Raw genomic sequence first — 12587 nt, 5'->3', positions numbered from 1 at the left:
ACTACAACAAGTACTTGGCTGCACAAAGTTGCTTTAGCATCTAGCGGGCTGAACTGGACTGTTTATCAGGTTCGTCGCCACTTTATCTAATCTTCTATCTCGATCTGTTGCAAGCCATTTGTTCTTTCTGACCGATTTTAGGTACCAAGATAATCTAATCTCTCTTCAACGATCTCAAATATACAGTGCCATGTTCACATGGAGATTTACGCAAGTTTTCTCTGTGGAAAACTACACCATCCATGATTCACCTCTAACACTTATGATTTATTATCAGTGGTGGAATGTAACTAAGTACATTTACTCAAATACTGTACTAAAGTACCAATTTGAGTTACTTGTACTTTATGCTTCACTGTCTTTATCTGATAGCTTAAGTTACTTTACAAATAAAGATGTTTGCATAAAAACATAACAAGAGTTTATAAAATATGATGTTTTGTCATCAATTAAAATTACCACACAATTCATACAAGTACAGCTGCAACAATTAGTTAAATAACGAATCAGTTGCTTCACAGAAAAGTAACCGCAAACATTAAATTTGGTGAGATGTTGATACACATTTCAAAGTTTTTTTCTATTTTCTTTAAAATAATTAAGAGTTTTCTGTTTTTGTTTTGTTTTTTTTACGTTTTTTGTATTTTTTTGATACTTTTCCTTTTTACATTTATTTGATAGGACAACCTATGCATGCAAGGGGGAGAGAGGGGATGACATGCAGCAAAGGGCCAAGGTTGGAATCGAACTCGCAGCAGCTGTGGCGAGGACGTAGCCTTTCTACAAGGGGCACCCGCTCTACCAACTGAGCTACTTCCACCACTGTTAATTATTAGGAACATTTCGCCTGTTCACTCCCTTACACGATTCACAACATTGATTCAGATACTGGAGCTCCTAACAGATCAAATAAATTTTGACCTTTTTATCCAACACACTTCCTATGTAGATAAACACCTGAAGGATCAAACATTCACACCCTGACTGTGCTGTGGACCAAAGGTCAGAGTGAAGGCCGACAAAATGACCATTAAAAAGACATTTCTTTTGGTGTTGCAATAACTAAAAACTGGGCTCTTTGTTACCTGTTTCACAACACTGCATGTAGGGGCTACGCCTTCAACATTCCCGACAGGTGATGCCATTTATGAGCTGGGCGCGCCCTGTGCCAGCCCCTGCCTGTTTGGTGTTTGATAAGAAAGCTCTATAACACCAGATTATGTTGGCAAAGTAAACACAGGCAGCTGAGCTGTTGGCAAACATCCACAGACTCGCCTTTTTTTTTCACCGCACACTTATCCAACTGAAAGTCCCTCCTCTACTGTGTTTCCGCTCAGCTCGGCGGAGATCGTCTGGTGAAAATGCTTCATCACTGAGATGCATCATCACTGGGCTAGTCCATGCGGGTCTGCAGTGAATGAGTGTGTGTGTGTGTGTGTGTGTGTGTGTGTGAGAGAGAGAGAGAGTGTGTGTGTCTGTGACTCAGGATCGAATGGTATCTCAATCACTCCAGGACAGGGTAGAGAAACACTGTTTGGTTGTTGCCATAGATGATGTGAGTGGAAACACACGGGGAGGCGTTCATTATGACACACACAGGTTGATGAATTCAGATCTTAGTAAGTGTACATTAGTAACATCTGTTGTGAGGTCAAAGAATATCCTGTCTGTGTCATAATTTCCTCTTAGATCAGCTTTACAGATCATGATATGGTTAAAAGCTTCAGATCAGCTTGAAGTTTAAGAATGAGCTTAAACTCAATTTTGAAACCAACATGGACAAATCATTTAGATGTATCAAAACCAGGCCAACCCTCTTGGCTGATGAGGATCATGTGATATGATCGAAAGCTGAATGAATCGAGCATCTACTGTTATTCAGCTTGTCTGCTGTGTGTGCTGCAGATCAATAGCTGTGACAGCTTCTCTAACACAGAGCGATGAGCTGCCATCACACACGACACTAAACATCAGTTATTACTGCAACATATAAAGAACTGCAGCCCAGAACATTAAGTCTCTATTTACCAAATAAAACAAAGTCGAGGCAAACATCAAAAATAACTTCAGAAATGTGTGCATGTTCTTTATCTCTTATAGAATCCATGATATTCATTAAATACTACTGACATTTGTAACAGCAGATAAACCTCTTCAGACCCCTTGTGAGTGAAGGATGGGTCAAAGAGAATCATGGGATATATTTTTGTGAGACGACTGGAGTGTGACGGGGTTTTAGAAGCTCCGACGTCATGGTTTGTTGAGCGCTAAGTGAGTCTCTGTAGAGGAAACTCCCAGTGTACTGTGGGGAGCCTTTAGTTTAATGGAGGATATCAAACGATGCCATTTCAGAGAAGCTGTGAAGAGTGACGAGACGAGTCACAACTGACTCAACAATGAGTCGACCACCTTCCTTCATTATATGTTTTCAAAAGGAAACAATCGTTTCTGTGAGACTGTTCCTGATAATTCAGTGGCCTATATGTTCCATCTGATTGTCCTAAAACTGATACCACTTACTGGGTTTTAAAGGAACAGTTTAACATTTTGTTAAATTGTCATATTCACTCACTCTCTTTCATGTCAGGAAGACAAAGTGAGCCTGCCTCTGTACAAGAGTACAATAAGATGGAATAAACAAGATTTAGCATGTTAATGGCTTTGAGATACTGGTTTGATTGACTAAACAAATCTAAGCTAAGCTAAACAAATCTAAGCTAAGCTAGGCTAAGCTTAGCTAAACTAAACTAAGCTAGGTACTGTCCATTGTTCCAACAAATTCCAAATCCCTGTTATTCCAAATAATGTTCCTTTGACCCCAAAACCCATTACTTTGACAACACATTGTGCTGTGGTGAGTGTAGTTAAGTTATTGCACAAAGGCCACTTGGTTTATGGTTAGAAAAAATGTTTTGGTTAAAACACCCACTTTTGGTGGCACAAAAGTTGCTGGAAAAGCATGGATGGGTTGGTGAAAATCACACGGGCTTGGTAGCTCACACGAAACTGAAACTAACTGAAGGAAGTGTGTGTTTTCGGAGAAACTATTATGAGAAAGATTACAAATGGGGTTGCAAATTTAAAAAAAATTTTCCTTAAAAAGTTTCTGCCTAAAATAAAACATTCATTCTGTTGCTTTACATCTTTTTGTTGTGCAGGAATGTCTTCTTTTGTTTTGTTTTTTGTGACAATGCAGGTCAGTAATTAAAATAGTTATGTTACTTATGATTTTTTTAACAGGATTACTAGTAATCTTTAACCTATTACATTTCAAAAGTAACCTTCCACACACTGTGACTAAAAAGGTTTGCATTAGTATTGTTTATGTAACATAGTACATCATCAGAGGTACTTAAAATAAGCAGAAATTGTGCTTCGAATTGGTTTTAAGAAGAGCGGTTTTAAAACTTTTAAGGAGGCCATATTAGAGCTCTAAATGAGGAGAGATATTCCTAACTGTTAAAGCTATAAACTGCATTATTTATGATATTAATGTTGAGCCTGTTATTCTCCAGCCAAATCACCCACAAAGATAGACAAAGACAAAGGCTTCACAGCCTCTTAGACTGACTTTGCAGGACACAAGTTATTTTTTGAGCCTGCAGGATAAATGAGTCTGCTGCAGGTTTTCTCAGTCACAAAATATAATAAAATAATGGAAATGACTTTTGGGACCAATATCTGGTTCCCTGATGCTTGTGGTGATGTTGTGTCTGTAGCAAAAGATACAGGCAGTACTGTGTGCCATATGTGAGTGAAATATCTCCGAGCCAGATGTTTGAAATGTCACAAACTCATATTAACCAGAAGAAACAGAAGCTATCGGCAGGAAACACTCCCCTCTCTGAATCCTGACATTACTATTCTTCTAATGCTGACAGTGGACTTTAATATTTCAGAAAACAATTTGGACTGAGGCGAGACAAACTGGTGCAAAGAGAAAAGGTGGAAGGGGTGGGGACGGTGCTATTCTTTCTCCTGTAACATTTTCAGTCTCTCAGTACCTGCTGCTGCTTTCCACAGAGGAGCGGTAACTCCCTGTGGAGTCTCGGCCTCATGCACAGGAAGTTTATAACTATACACCCACTGAAAACCACTACTTTAAAAATACACACTACCCTGGCACTGTGGTGCAGATGACTGACAACAAAAATAGGCCAATAATGTTCATCGAGTGAAACTAGTGAAGTGACACAGACATTTTGTGGTAACTATGGCCTGAAAAACAGATGTAAATCGTATAGTTTCCTTCTGTTTACTTTTTTTTACTATTGTGAAAAAAATATATAAAGCTAAATTATACCATGTTAAATGTAGCTCAACTACAGACGAGTAAAACATAAAAGTAACAATGTATGCAATATAAGTAGCAATAACTCTAATTTTTAGAGGAAGACTGTGTTATTTCATTTTTCAAAAGTTACATGGTACTAATTTAAGGTATGTTTTTGTACTTCAAAAATTCTCCGATATTTGGGTAGCTGTCATTAACAGAAATAGTAGCACATCAACCCTTTGAGACCTGGATCGACATCAGTTTTCTTGTGCTGCGTTCAGGTGCCTTACTCAAGCTATTTCAACTTTTGAAACCTGAGCAGAATGTCCCACAAATTACAAAAAATCAGTAAAAGTTGACATGAAAATAACCTTGAAATTATTTATTATAATATACGATTATGTCATATAAAGATGTAACATGATATATAAAATAAATACATTTTCAGGTCATTTTCATGTAACTTTTTTAATTATTATTATTTTTATTTTTTATTTTTTGGTCTTTTTAGGCCTTCTTTAAGTTGCTTTTAGCCTTCTCTCCATGTTTTTGAAAGAAATCAAACCAATTTGCCCGGGTTTCAAAGGGTTGATTGATCACATATGGAAGTGCCGGAGCAAGATAATTAACTAAAGTAGCAGATAGCAAGATACAAAATTAAGAGTAAACAAGACGAGGCTTTTATCAAAAATTAAAAAGTTTTAACAAGTTGATAAGGTGACTTTTTTTATGAAGTAGGCTGTTGGGTTTTTGAAACTAAGAAAAATGAGATGAAACACCAGGTTACAGGTTTTATCTCATCTGTCCATCTTCAGGCAGTCTTTCCTTGTTCTAAGAACTTCCACCTCTATTATAACATCAGTTTAGAAAGAGAAAATGTGGAGAAACTATGGGCCCAGAAAAGGTGCAGTGCGGTATGAAGTAAAAGCCTCAGGTAACTTTCTGCAAATACCTGTAAATACCTGCCAACCACAGTGACGCAAGTGCTTTTTACACCGCACACATTCACTGAGCGACGATTATTATAGTTTCAGAGAGAAAGCCTCACAGATGTCTGCAGCCATAATGACACAGTATGAATACATTTGGTCTGACAGTCTTTAAAGTGCTGCAGTTTAAAGGAAATTATGCTCCGCTCTTTTCTGCCTGAATCAAGTCTGTCAGAGATGAAGTGATTAAAGATTCACTTGCCGCAATAAGAGGCAGCTGTAAATCCTGTGCAAGTTTTTACGAGAAAGGAAGGGAGAAAGCTCTTGGTATGTTCTGACATGTCGATCACTGTTTAACTATGTCTTTTTTGTTTTTTTTCACATTGTTCTAATAAAAAAGAATGTTCTCCTGGAGCCTCCACAGACAAACAGTAATGATGAAGTAGACGGAGGAACAGGGGACGAGGAGGATCAGTGGTCTCCTCTGTCTGTCTGTGTGTTTGTTCAGTGTGTTTGCTGCTCTGCTCGCTGCCGCGTGTGAGAGACTTCACACCATCTCGCTGCATGGCGTCCATTCCAGGCAGTCATACATGGTGGCCAAGACTCAATGCACCTTTTAAGGAGCAGTTTTAACATTAGGGTGGATTCTTTTGATTGAGACCAATTAAGGGACTATTGTTTATTTATCAGAGGCGGGGAGTGAAGCCTTTTTTGCTGAGCCTCCCTGAACAAGTTGGGGAAAATGCATGACCCTCCCTCCATCATAAATTAGCTGATAAGAGTTTTAAAATAGTCGCTTTGATGTTTGAAAGTTAAAAGTTGAAGATTAGAAGTGATTTTGATGAAATATCACTGTTTTAAACTGATTTAGTTTCTTTGTTTTTTTCTAATGGAAGCGTTTATTGCACGTGTTCAAGGACCATTGCAAATTTACAAATCCAATGATGATTTCTGTGTTAACAGTTTCTAGCTATGATAAATTGTATGTAATTTTTGTGATTTTTTTAAAGACATGCCAGTGGGTTTGGAGGACATGTTTTCTAAAAAGAAAATGCAACTGATTAAATTCAAATTTATAAAATACGCCAAATAGTTGTTTTTTTTTAAAAAGCCAAAAATATTTTCTTTAAAAATAACATATATTTTTTGATTCTTTTAAAAAATTGCCCAAAAAATTTAAAAGAAAAAATTCCCAAAATATTTTCTTTAAAACTTTAAAAATTAAAAAGTAGCCAAAACATTTTCTTTAAAGGTTGCCTTTTTTTTGAAAGAAAAATAAAATCACCTAAAATTTTTAAGAAAACATGACTTCCAAACTGGTGGGCCGACATGTTTGGACCACATGTTTTCTTTAAAAATCAGCTGTAAAATCAACACAAAATAGTCCCATTAGAAGTTGTATGCCCCTCTCTCAAGCCAATTAAAAACATAAGTCCCTCCCTAGTGCTTAAAATTTCATTTTTTTACTAAAATATGCTTGAGATATGCAACATTGTGATGCTGCAAACTTTCCACATTCAGAAGATGATAGAGTACATTGTGTGCCTTTATAAAGTTGTTTGACCTCCTTGTTTTTGGCATGCAGTGAAAATGTCACCTTGTATGAACATATTATTTAACGAAGCGATTATGTATGTGTATTGTTCATTGACAGGTGCGGCCCAACAAACTCGACCAACATGACGTGATAGCAGCACTAAATTGAAGTTAGAAGTTTATACTTTTTTAATATCACTCAGTCAAACTCAGTTTATAATTATTCTTATTCATATCAGATGTAGAAAAAAAAGGTAGAGCGTCTTTCTGGGAATTTTTTAGCATTATGAAACAACTTCTTTACAGTTTCATTTTCAAACGCTGATGTTTGGCTTCACTTACTTCCTCATTCCTTTTTTTACCTGTTCACCAAACATGACAGACGGCGCTGAGTCTGACTGTTTCAGACAGTGACAGCTCTGTGAACATCACTTCACCTCCTCTGACATTTTAGCACATTTTGTTTATGACATGGAGCAATGCAAATCACACCTTAAACAAGAGAACCCTGTCAATACATGCAATTTTCCTTTGAAAGACCGATAAGGGATGATCCACAACACATTATCTTTTCATTTCCACTGTCCGCCACATAAACACAAGCACAAGGCCAATCTGTTAACCCCTGTCTGCATGAAGGCCTGAAGCTGAAGTAGAACAAGAAAACAACAACTTGACGAGTGGTAATTACACAGAACGGCGACCCCCGAACAAAGTGGGTCAGCTCCACATTTGAGCACTAATAGAATAACTGGAGATGAGTCAGAGGACGGACAAAAAACAACCTGTAACAGCTCGATGGCAGAGACACAGCAAGCACTTTAATCAGACAGAGCGGTAGAGAGCAGACTCTTAGGAGTTTGACTTCCTGTATTCTAATGGATATTTGAGCGAAAAAAAGTCATCATTTTATGGTGAATTGATTAGACATTTTGGGAAATATTCCCTTTATTGCCAAGAGTTAGATGACAGGATTGAAACCACTCTTGTGTCTGTATGATGCATATAAAGCTTTAGTCAGTTGGCTTAGCTTAACATACAGACTGGAAACAGCCTGGTTCCGTCCAAAGGAAACACAATATGCCTGCCTGCACGTTTCGTCTTCACTGATCACTTTATACTGCACTCTGTAAATCTGTATGAAAACTGGGCTTTTTCTTAGCCGGGAGCAGAGACTTCTGAGAGTCTTGTCATCATCATGAGGTCCAGGTAACTTTCAGGAAGGCACTGCTCCCTGCAAAGGAAGACTCAGGAATACAACCCTCTGTAAAATTGCAAATTTGCATTTTTACAATTTGTTTTTTTAGAGAGAATTAACTTGTTAATTAGTGAGCTTGAGAGGGAAGGAATGGTGGATTTTGTTTCTATCAAAGATATTCAAGCTAGCTGTTTCCCTTTGTTTCCAGTCTTTGTGCTAAGCTAAGCTAACCAGCCGCTAGCTTCATATTGACTATACAGACATGAGAGCGGTGTTGCTATTCAACATCTATCTTTCGAAAGTGAATAAGAATAAGAAAGTACATTTCTAAATATGTCAAAGAGTATTACTTTAAAGGCTAACTTCTGTTTTTCAGACAGAATCTGGACACTATTTTTGATTTTTTTAGGTTTTAGCGTCTAATGGGAACACCCGTTGTTGAAGCTGATCCAGTATGAGCAACAGAGTCGCAGCTGTGAAAGAGGTTGTAATGTAACCACTCAGGGCATGTTCACACAGTAAAAATGTTATGAGCATTATGAAAAGGATACAGAGATAGACTTTTTGTCAATAGTAAAATCCTTTTTGTTTGACCAGAAACAGCTCTGAAATCACCAAACCCATCAGACTCTATATAAATAAACACTCATTTTAGCGTGTATAGAGCCAGCTTATTTTCACATCTAACTGAGTGAAGTAAGGGTTAATTTTAACCACACCAGAGGTGGTGATTATTTGAATAGTGGAAAGACGAACCAAGATGGTTTCTGTGAGTTTAATTTTGTTCCTGTGGCCCAGTGCAATATCCAAATTGTGCAATATCCAGCTGATCTATCGCTGACCCTCTCCCCCTTAGTTCTCACGCCACAAACAATTGGCGCGCTGCCTAAACTAACAATGGCGGCTGTCAGTGTCAACGACATATTCAAAGATGCAATACAGAACTTTTGGGGACAGTCTTCACTATGCCGTGGGGTTAGCTTGAGCCAGCCTTTTCCGTCTTTGTAACGTTACAGCTAAGTTAACTGTAGGAAAATGATAAATTCCTGAAGCTTTTCGATGGAGGTTTACGGGTAGAGTCCAGGAGGTGTTGCTGCAGGAAATGTGATTGACTCGTGGCGCTTGAAAGTGGGACTTAGCGATAGGTTAGTTGTTTGATGAAGGTAAAATTTGTCACAAGCAACAATTGGTCACAACATGCCATTATAAATAAAGCATCGTGGTGCTGCCTACAAATGATATGCAGGCTTGTTCCGTATACCAGCAAAATAATCACATCATCATCATTTTTTCCCAGTTAAAATAACGCAAAAAATTTCATTCCCACTAAAATCTGTCAAAAATAATCACAATGATTGTTTTTGCATGTTTTGCAGCCTACGCTGGACCTTTCAGTCCTTCTTCAAGGCAGAGAAATGTGAGCCTGGTTATCAGACAGACCCTCCTGAGATTTGACTCGCTGTGGGTGGATTTACCCTGAATAACATGCATGAAACTCACCGAGCTCTCTGGAGACTGGAGACACAATGGCGTTCTCTCCAACCTTTGAGACGGCATCAAAATAGGCCCTCCCAGCGAGAGTCATGGCTGCACGGGGACACAAACATCATGAAGTTATACTGGCTGGAAAACTTTTTTCAAACACTTTGACTGATATAGAGACACGCTAGGGTTTCAAACTGAAATGATAAGATTAATAGATGAATGTGCTGAGAGCTGAGTTTACCTGTGACTGATTTCTCGTAGCTCTTCCCGAGGTTGACCAGGTTCCTCAGGCCGGGGTTGAACTGCTCCATCACATTCTGAGAAAAAGAGATTAAACAACTATCACAGCTGCCCCACTCTTCATCTCATGATACATTTTCACCCTTTTATACTGTTGTTTATTTATGAGAGGAGAGGGGGGTAAAGTTCCAAATCTTTTTGCTTGAGGCTTCATGAGTGACTTAGGGCAAAATGCACGACCTTCCGTCAACCATACATTAGTTTCTATATTTTAAAAACTGACCTGCTTGATAATTTAAAGTTGAAAAAGAAATCCTGGAGTTGAAAAAAGCCTTGGTTTTTCCACTCTTGTCGTGCATGCTGGTTAGTTTGTGCAAAGGCTTTATTTTCAGACATATTTTAAATTATATGTGGAATAAAATGATTTTAATGAAATATCACTATTTTAAGCGCTAGTCTCACATGATGTGTTCAAGGTTTGTCACGATTTTTGTTTTGAAGGGGAAAAAAAGCCAAAATTATTTTTGTTTTTTCAAGAAAACAGGCCTTCAGGCTCAAGGCGAGATTGGAAGGTATGTTTTCTGCAAAGTCTGCAAATTTTTTTAAAGAAGATTAAATAACAAAAACATTTTCTTTAAGATCTGCTAAAAAAAAGAAAGAAAAAATGCCAAAAATGTGTCAATAAAAATAATTGCCAAAATGTTGTTGTTTTTTAAATCGCCAATTAAAAAAAATCACCGAAGCTAAATGATCAAATAACTCATTTCAGCTGTACTTTGATAAACCGCTGTGTATTCACCCCTGTGCTTAAAACATTATTGGACATGCCTTCCCAAACAAACAGTTTCTTACTAACAAACATTTTTAATTTTCTAAAGAAAACCCTGCCCAAAATAATAAAGCTTGTGTTTATTTTGGTGAAGAATGGGTGGGAAAAGAGCACAAGTGTTTGTGTCATTGCTCTATAAATATCACCATGTGAGAACAATTAAAATGTTCAATCTTTAACTTGACCACTCACGTGTGCTTTACAACTCCCTCTAAAGTGCAAAGTCCCACACAAAGTCCCAGCTATTTGTGGACCTCCTCACCCTCAGCCCCCCTCTCTCTCCCTCTCTGTTTCTTTCTGTCTATTCAAATGCTGTTCACCTCTCTGTCTCTGTTCCCCCAGCCGGCTGGCTGACACACCCTCAACACAACAATGAAGGGACAGGTATGACTTTACATCAAGACGAGAACAGAGCAGAGGACGAGAGAGAGATAGAAAACAGGGAAACTGGTTCCTTCTCTCTCTGTCTCTCCCTCTCTCTCAGCTGAAACTGTAGCTCACGACACAAACACTGATACACAAAACACACACATTACACATAATAATAATGCTCTATCCCTGCCTCTATAAGGTTTAAACCCAGCCCCAAACTACAACTATTTAAGCTGTCAAGCTGGTTTCTGTTGTATTTTGAAGCCATGTGGTCCTCACAGAGACAGAAACACACCAGCACACACACTCTCACCTGTTTATCGCAGGTGAGTGGCAGCAGAGTAAACACGATTAGAATAATCTAATCAAGATTAAACCCACAGCAATTGATCAAATCACTACAGCAGGTTGGATTGATGGGAAAACTCTCTTCAGGACAGGAGAGCTCTGACTGCATCCTCTTATAGTAACATAATGACTTATTTTGTTGTTGGATTTTACAGGCTGTCATTAAAGAGCAAAACACTTTACAAAAACTGAAAGTTGCTTCACCTAATGATTATTTTTTACAGTGTATAAGCAGAAGGATGGGTTTGTCTTACATGAGGGAAGAAAACTAACAATAAACTACTTTGATAACAAAAAAAGATATTATCATATATCATGGTACTAGATTCTCCTTTTACTTTTATTTGGTGCAATTATGTCCGACCAATTAAATGTATTTAAACTTGTCATACCTTTACTTGGAATACTTACATTTTCAATGCAGAATTTTTACTGTAACTGAGTATTTTTACTTTGAGGTATGAGTAGTTTTACTGCAGTAAATGATCTCCAGCACTGCCTGTGTTAATGTTATTTCTTTGATTTATGGGGATGCATCAAACATGAATATGAACTAAATTTTTTATCACTTTCAAGGAAACCAATAATCCAGTAGTGATCGATTATATGCTATCGATTACTTTGTCTCACCTTGTAAGTACTCTCAGTGAGCTTGCTCACACCATCTGGAGAGCGAGACATGACGGCAGGTTGCTTTTCAACAAGCCCCAAAATAAAAAAAAAAATAAGAAAAACAAAAACAACAACAAAGAGAAAAAAAACAATCCAAGTGTGACTCAGTCCGCAGAATAAATCCCAGAGCTCCGGTGTGCTCGCTCGCTCCGCAGCCGGTGGCGGACGCACTGACTGACTGACTGACGGACTGACTGACTGACCGGGACACCGAGAGACTTCCCCGCGCGCACACCGATGGAGGAGGAGGAGCGCGAGGGAGGGAGCCGTGACGTCATGATAGGAGTTACACAAATGTAAGTTTTGGTGTGGTGAAATCAAAACGCTATGAGAGAGTGTCTTATATGTCTGTGTTCTGCTGTCAGAGATTATGTGCACACACAGATGGCGCTGTCACACGCATGTTTGTGTGTTGTGTCTCTGCAGAGGTGGACCTTAAAATAAAAAATATGTATTTTATAACTTTTTATAGCTTTTTATTTTCATATACGGTGGAAGAAGTATTCACCTCCTTTACTTAAATAGAAGTCCTGCCACACTTTGAAAATTCACTGTTAAAAGCAAAAGTCTTACACTAAAAATGTTGCTGAAGTAAAAGTAAGGAAGCATAATCGGGAAAATATACCGTTGAAGTACACAATGAAGGAAAATCTAATGAAAAAAATATCAAAACTATTTAAAGAATAAATGAATGACTGAAAA

The 12587-nt window shown here is 38.0% G+C and overlaps 1 protein-coding gene across 1 annotated transcript in view; it reads right to left on the bottom strand.

Annotated features, from left to right (window-relative positions):
* baiap2l1a (BAR/IMD domain containing adaptor protein 2 like 1a) overlaps positions 1–12099 on the bottom strand; it is a 32111-nt gene extending 20012 nt beyond the window's left edge. Inside the window, exons 1-3 of the mRNA XM_042507762.2 lie at positions 11844–12099; positions 9666–9741; positions 9440–9526 (exon numbers count right to left, since the gene is read on the bottom strand). Coding sequence (XP_042363696.1) covers positions 9440–9526; positions 9666–9741; positions 11844–11894 — 214 coding nt within the window. The 5' untranslated portion in view covers positions 11895–12099. The remainder of the gene's footprint in view (positions 1–9439; positions 9527–9665; positions 9742–11843) is intronic.
* Between the last annotated feature and the right edge of the window lie 488 nt (positions 12100–12587).

The sequence above is a fragment of the Plectropomus leopardus genome, chromosome 19 (genome assembly GCF_026936395.1).
Source record: "Plectropomus leopardus strain MGB_pleo_1.0 chromosome 19, ASM2693639v1, whole genome shotgun sequence".
Lineage (NCBI taxonomy): Eukaryota > Metazoa > Chordata > Actinopteri > Perciformes > Serranidae > Plectropomus > Plectropomus leopardus.
The sequence above is the reverse complement of the archived record's forward strand: the minus strand, read 5'-3'. Positions and strand labels throughout refer to the sequence as shown.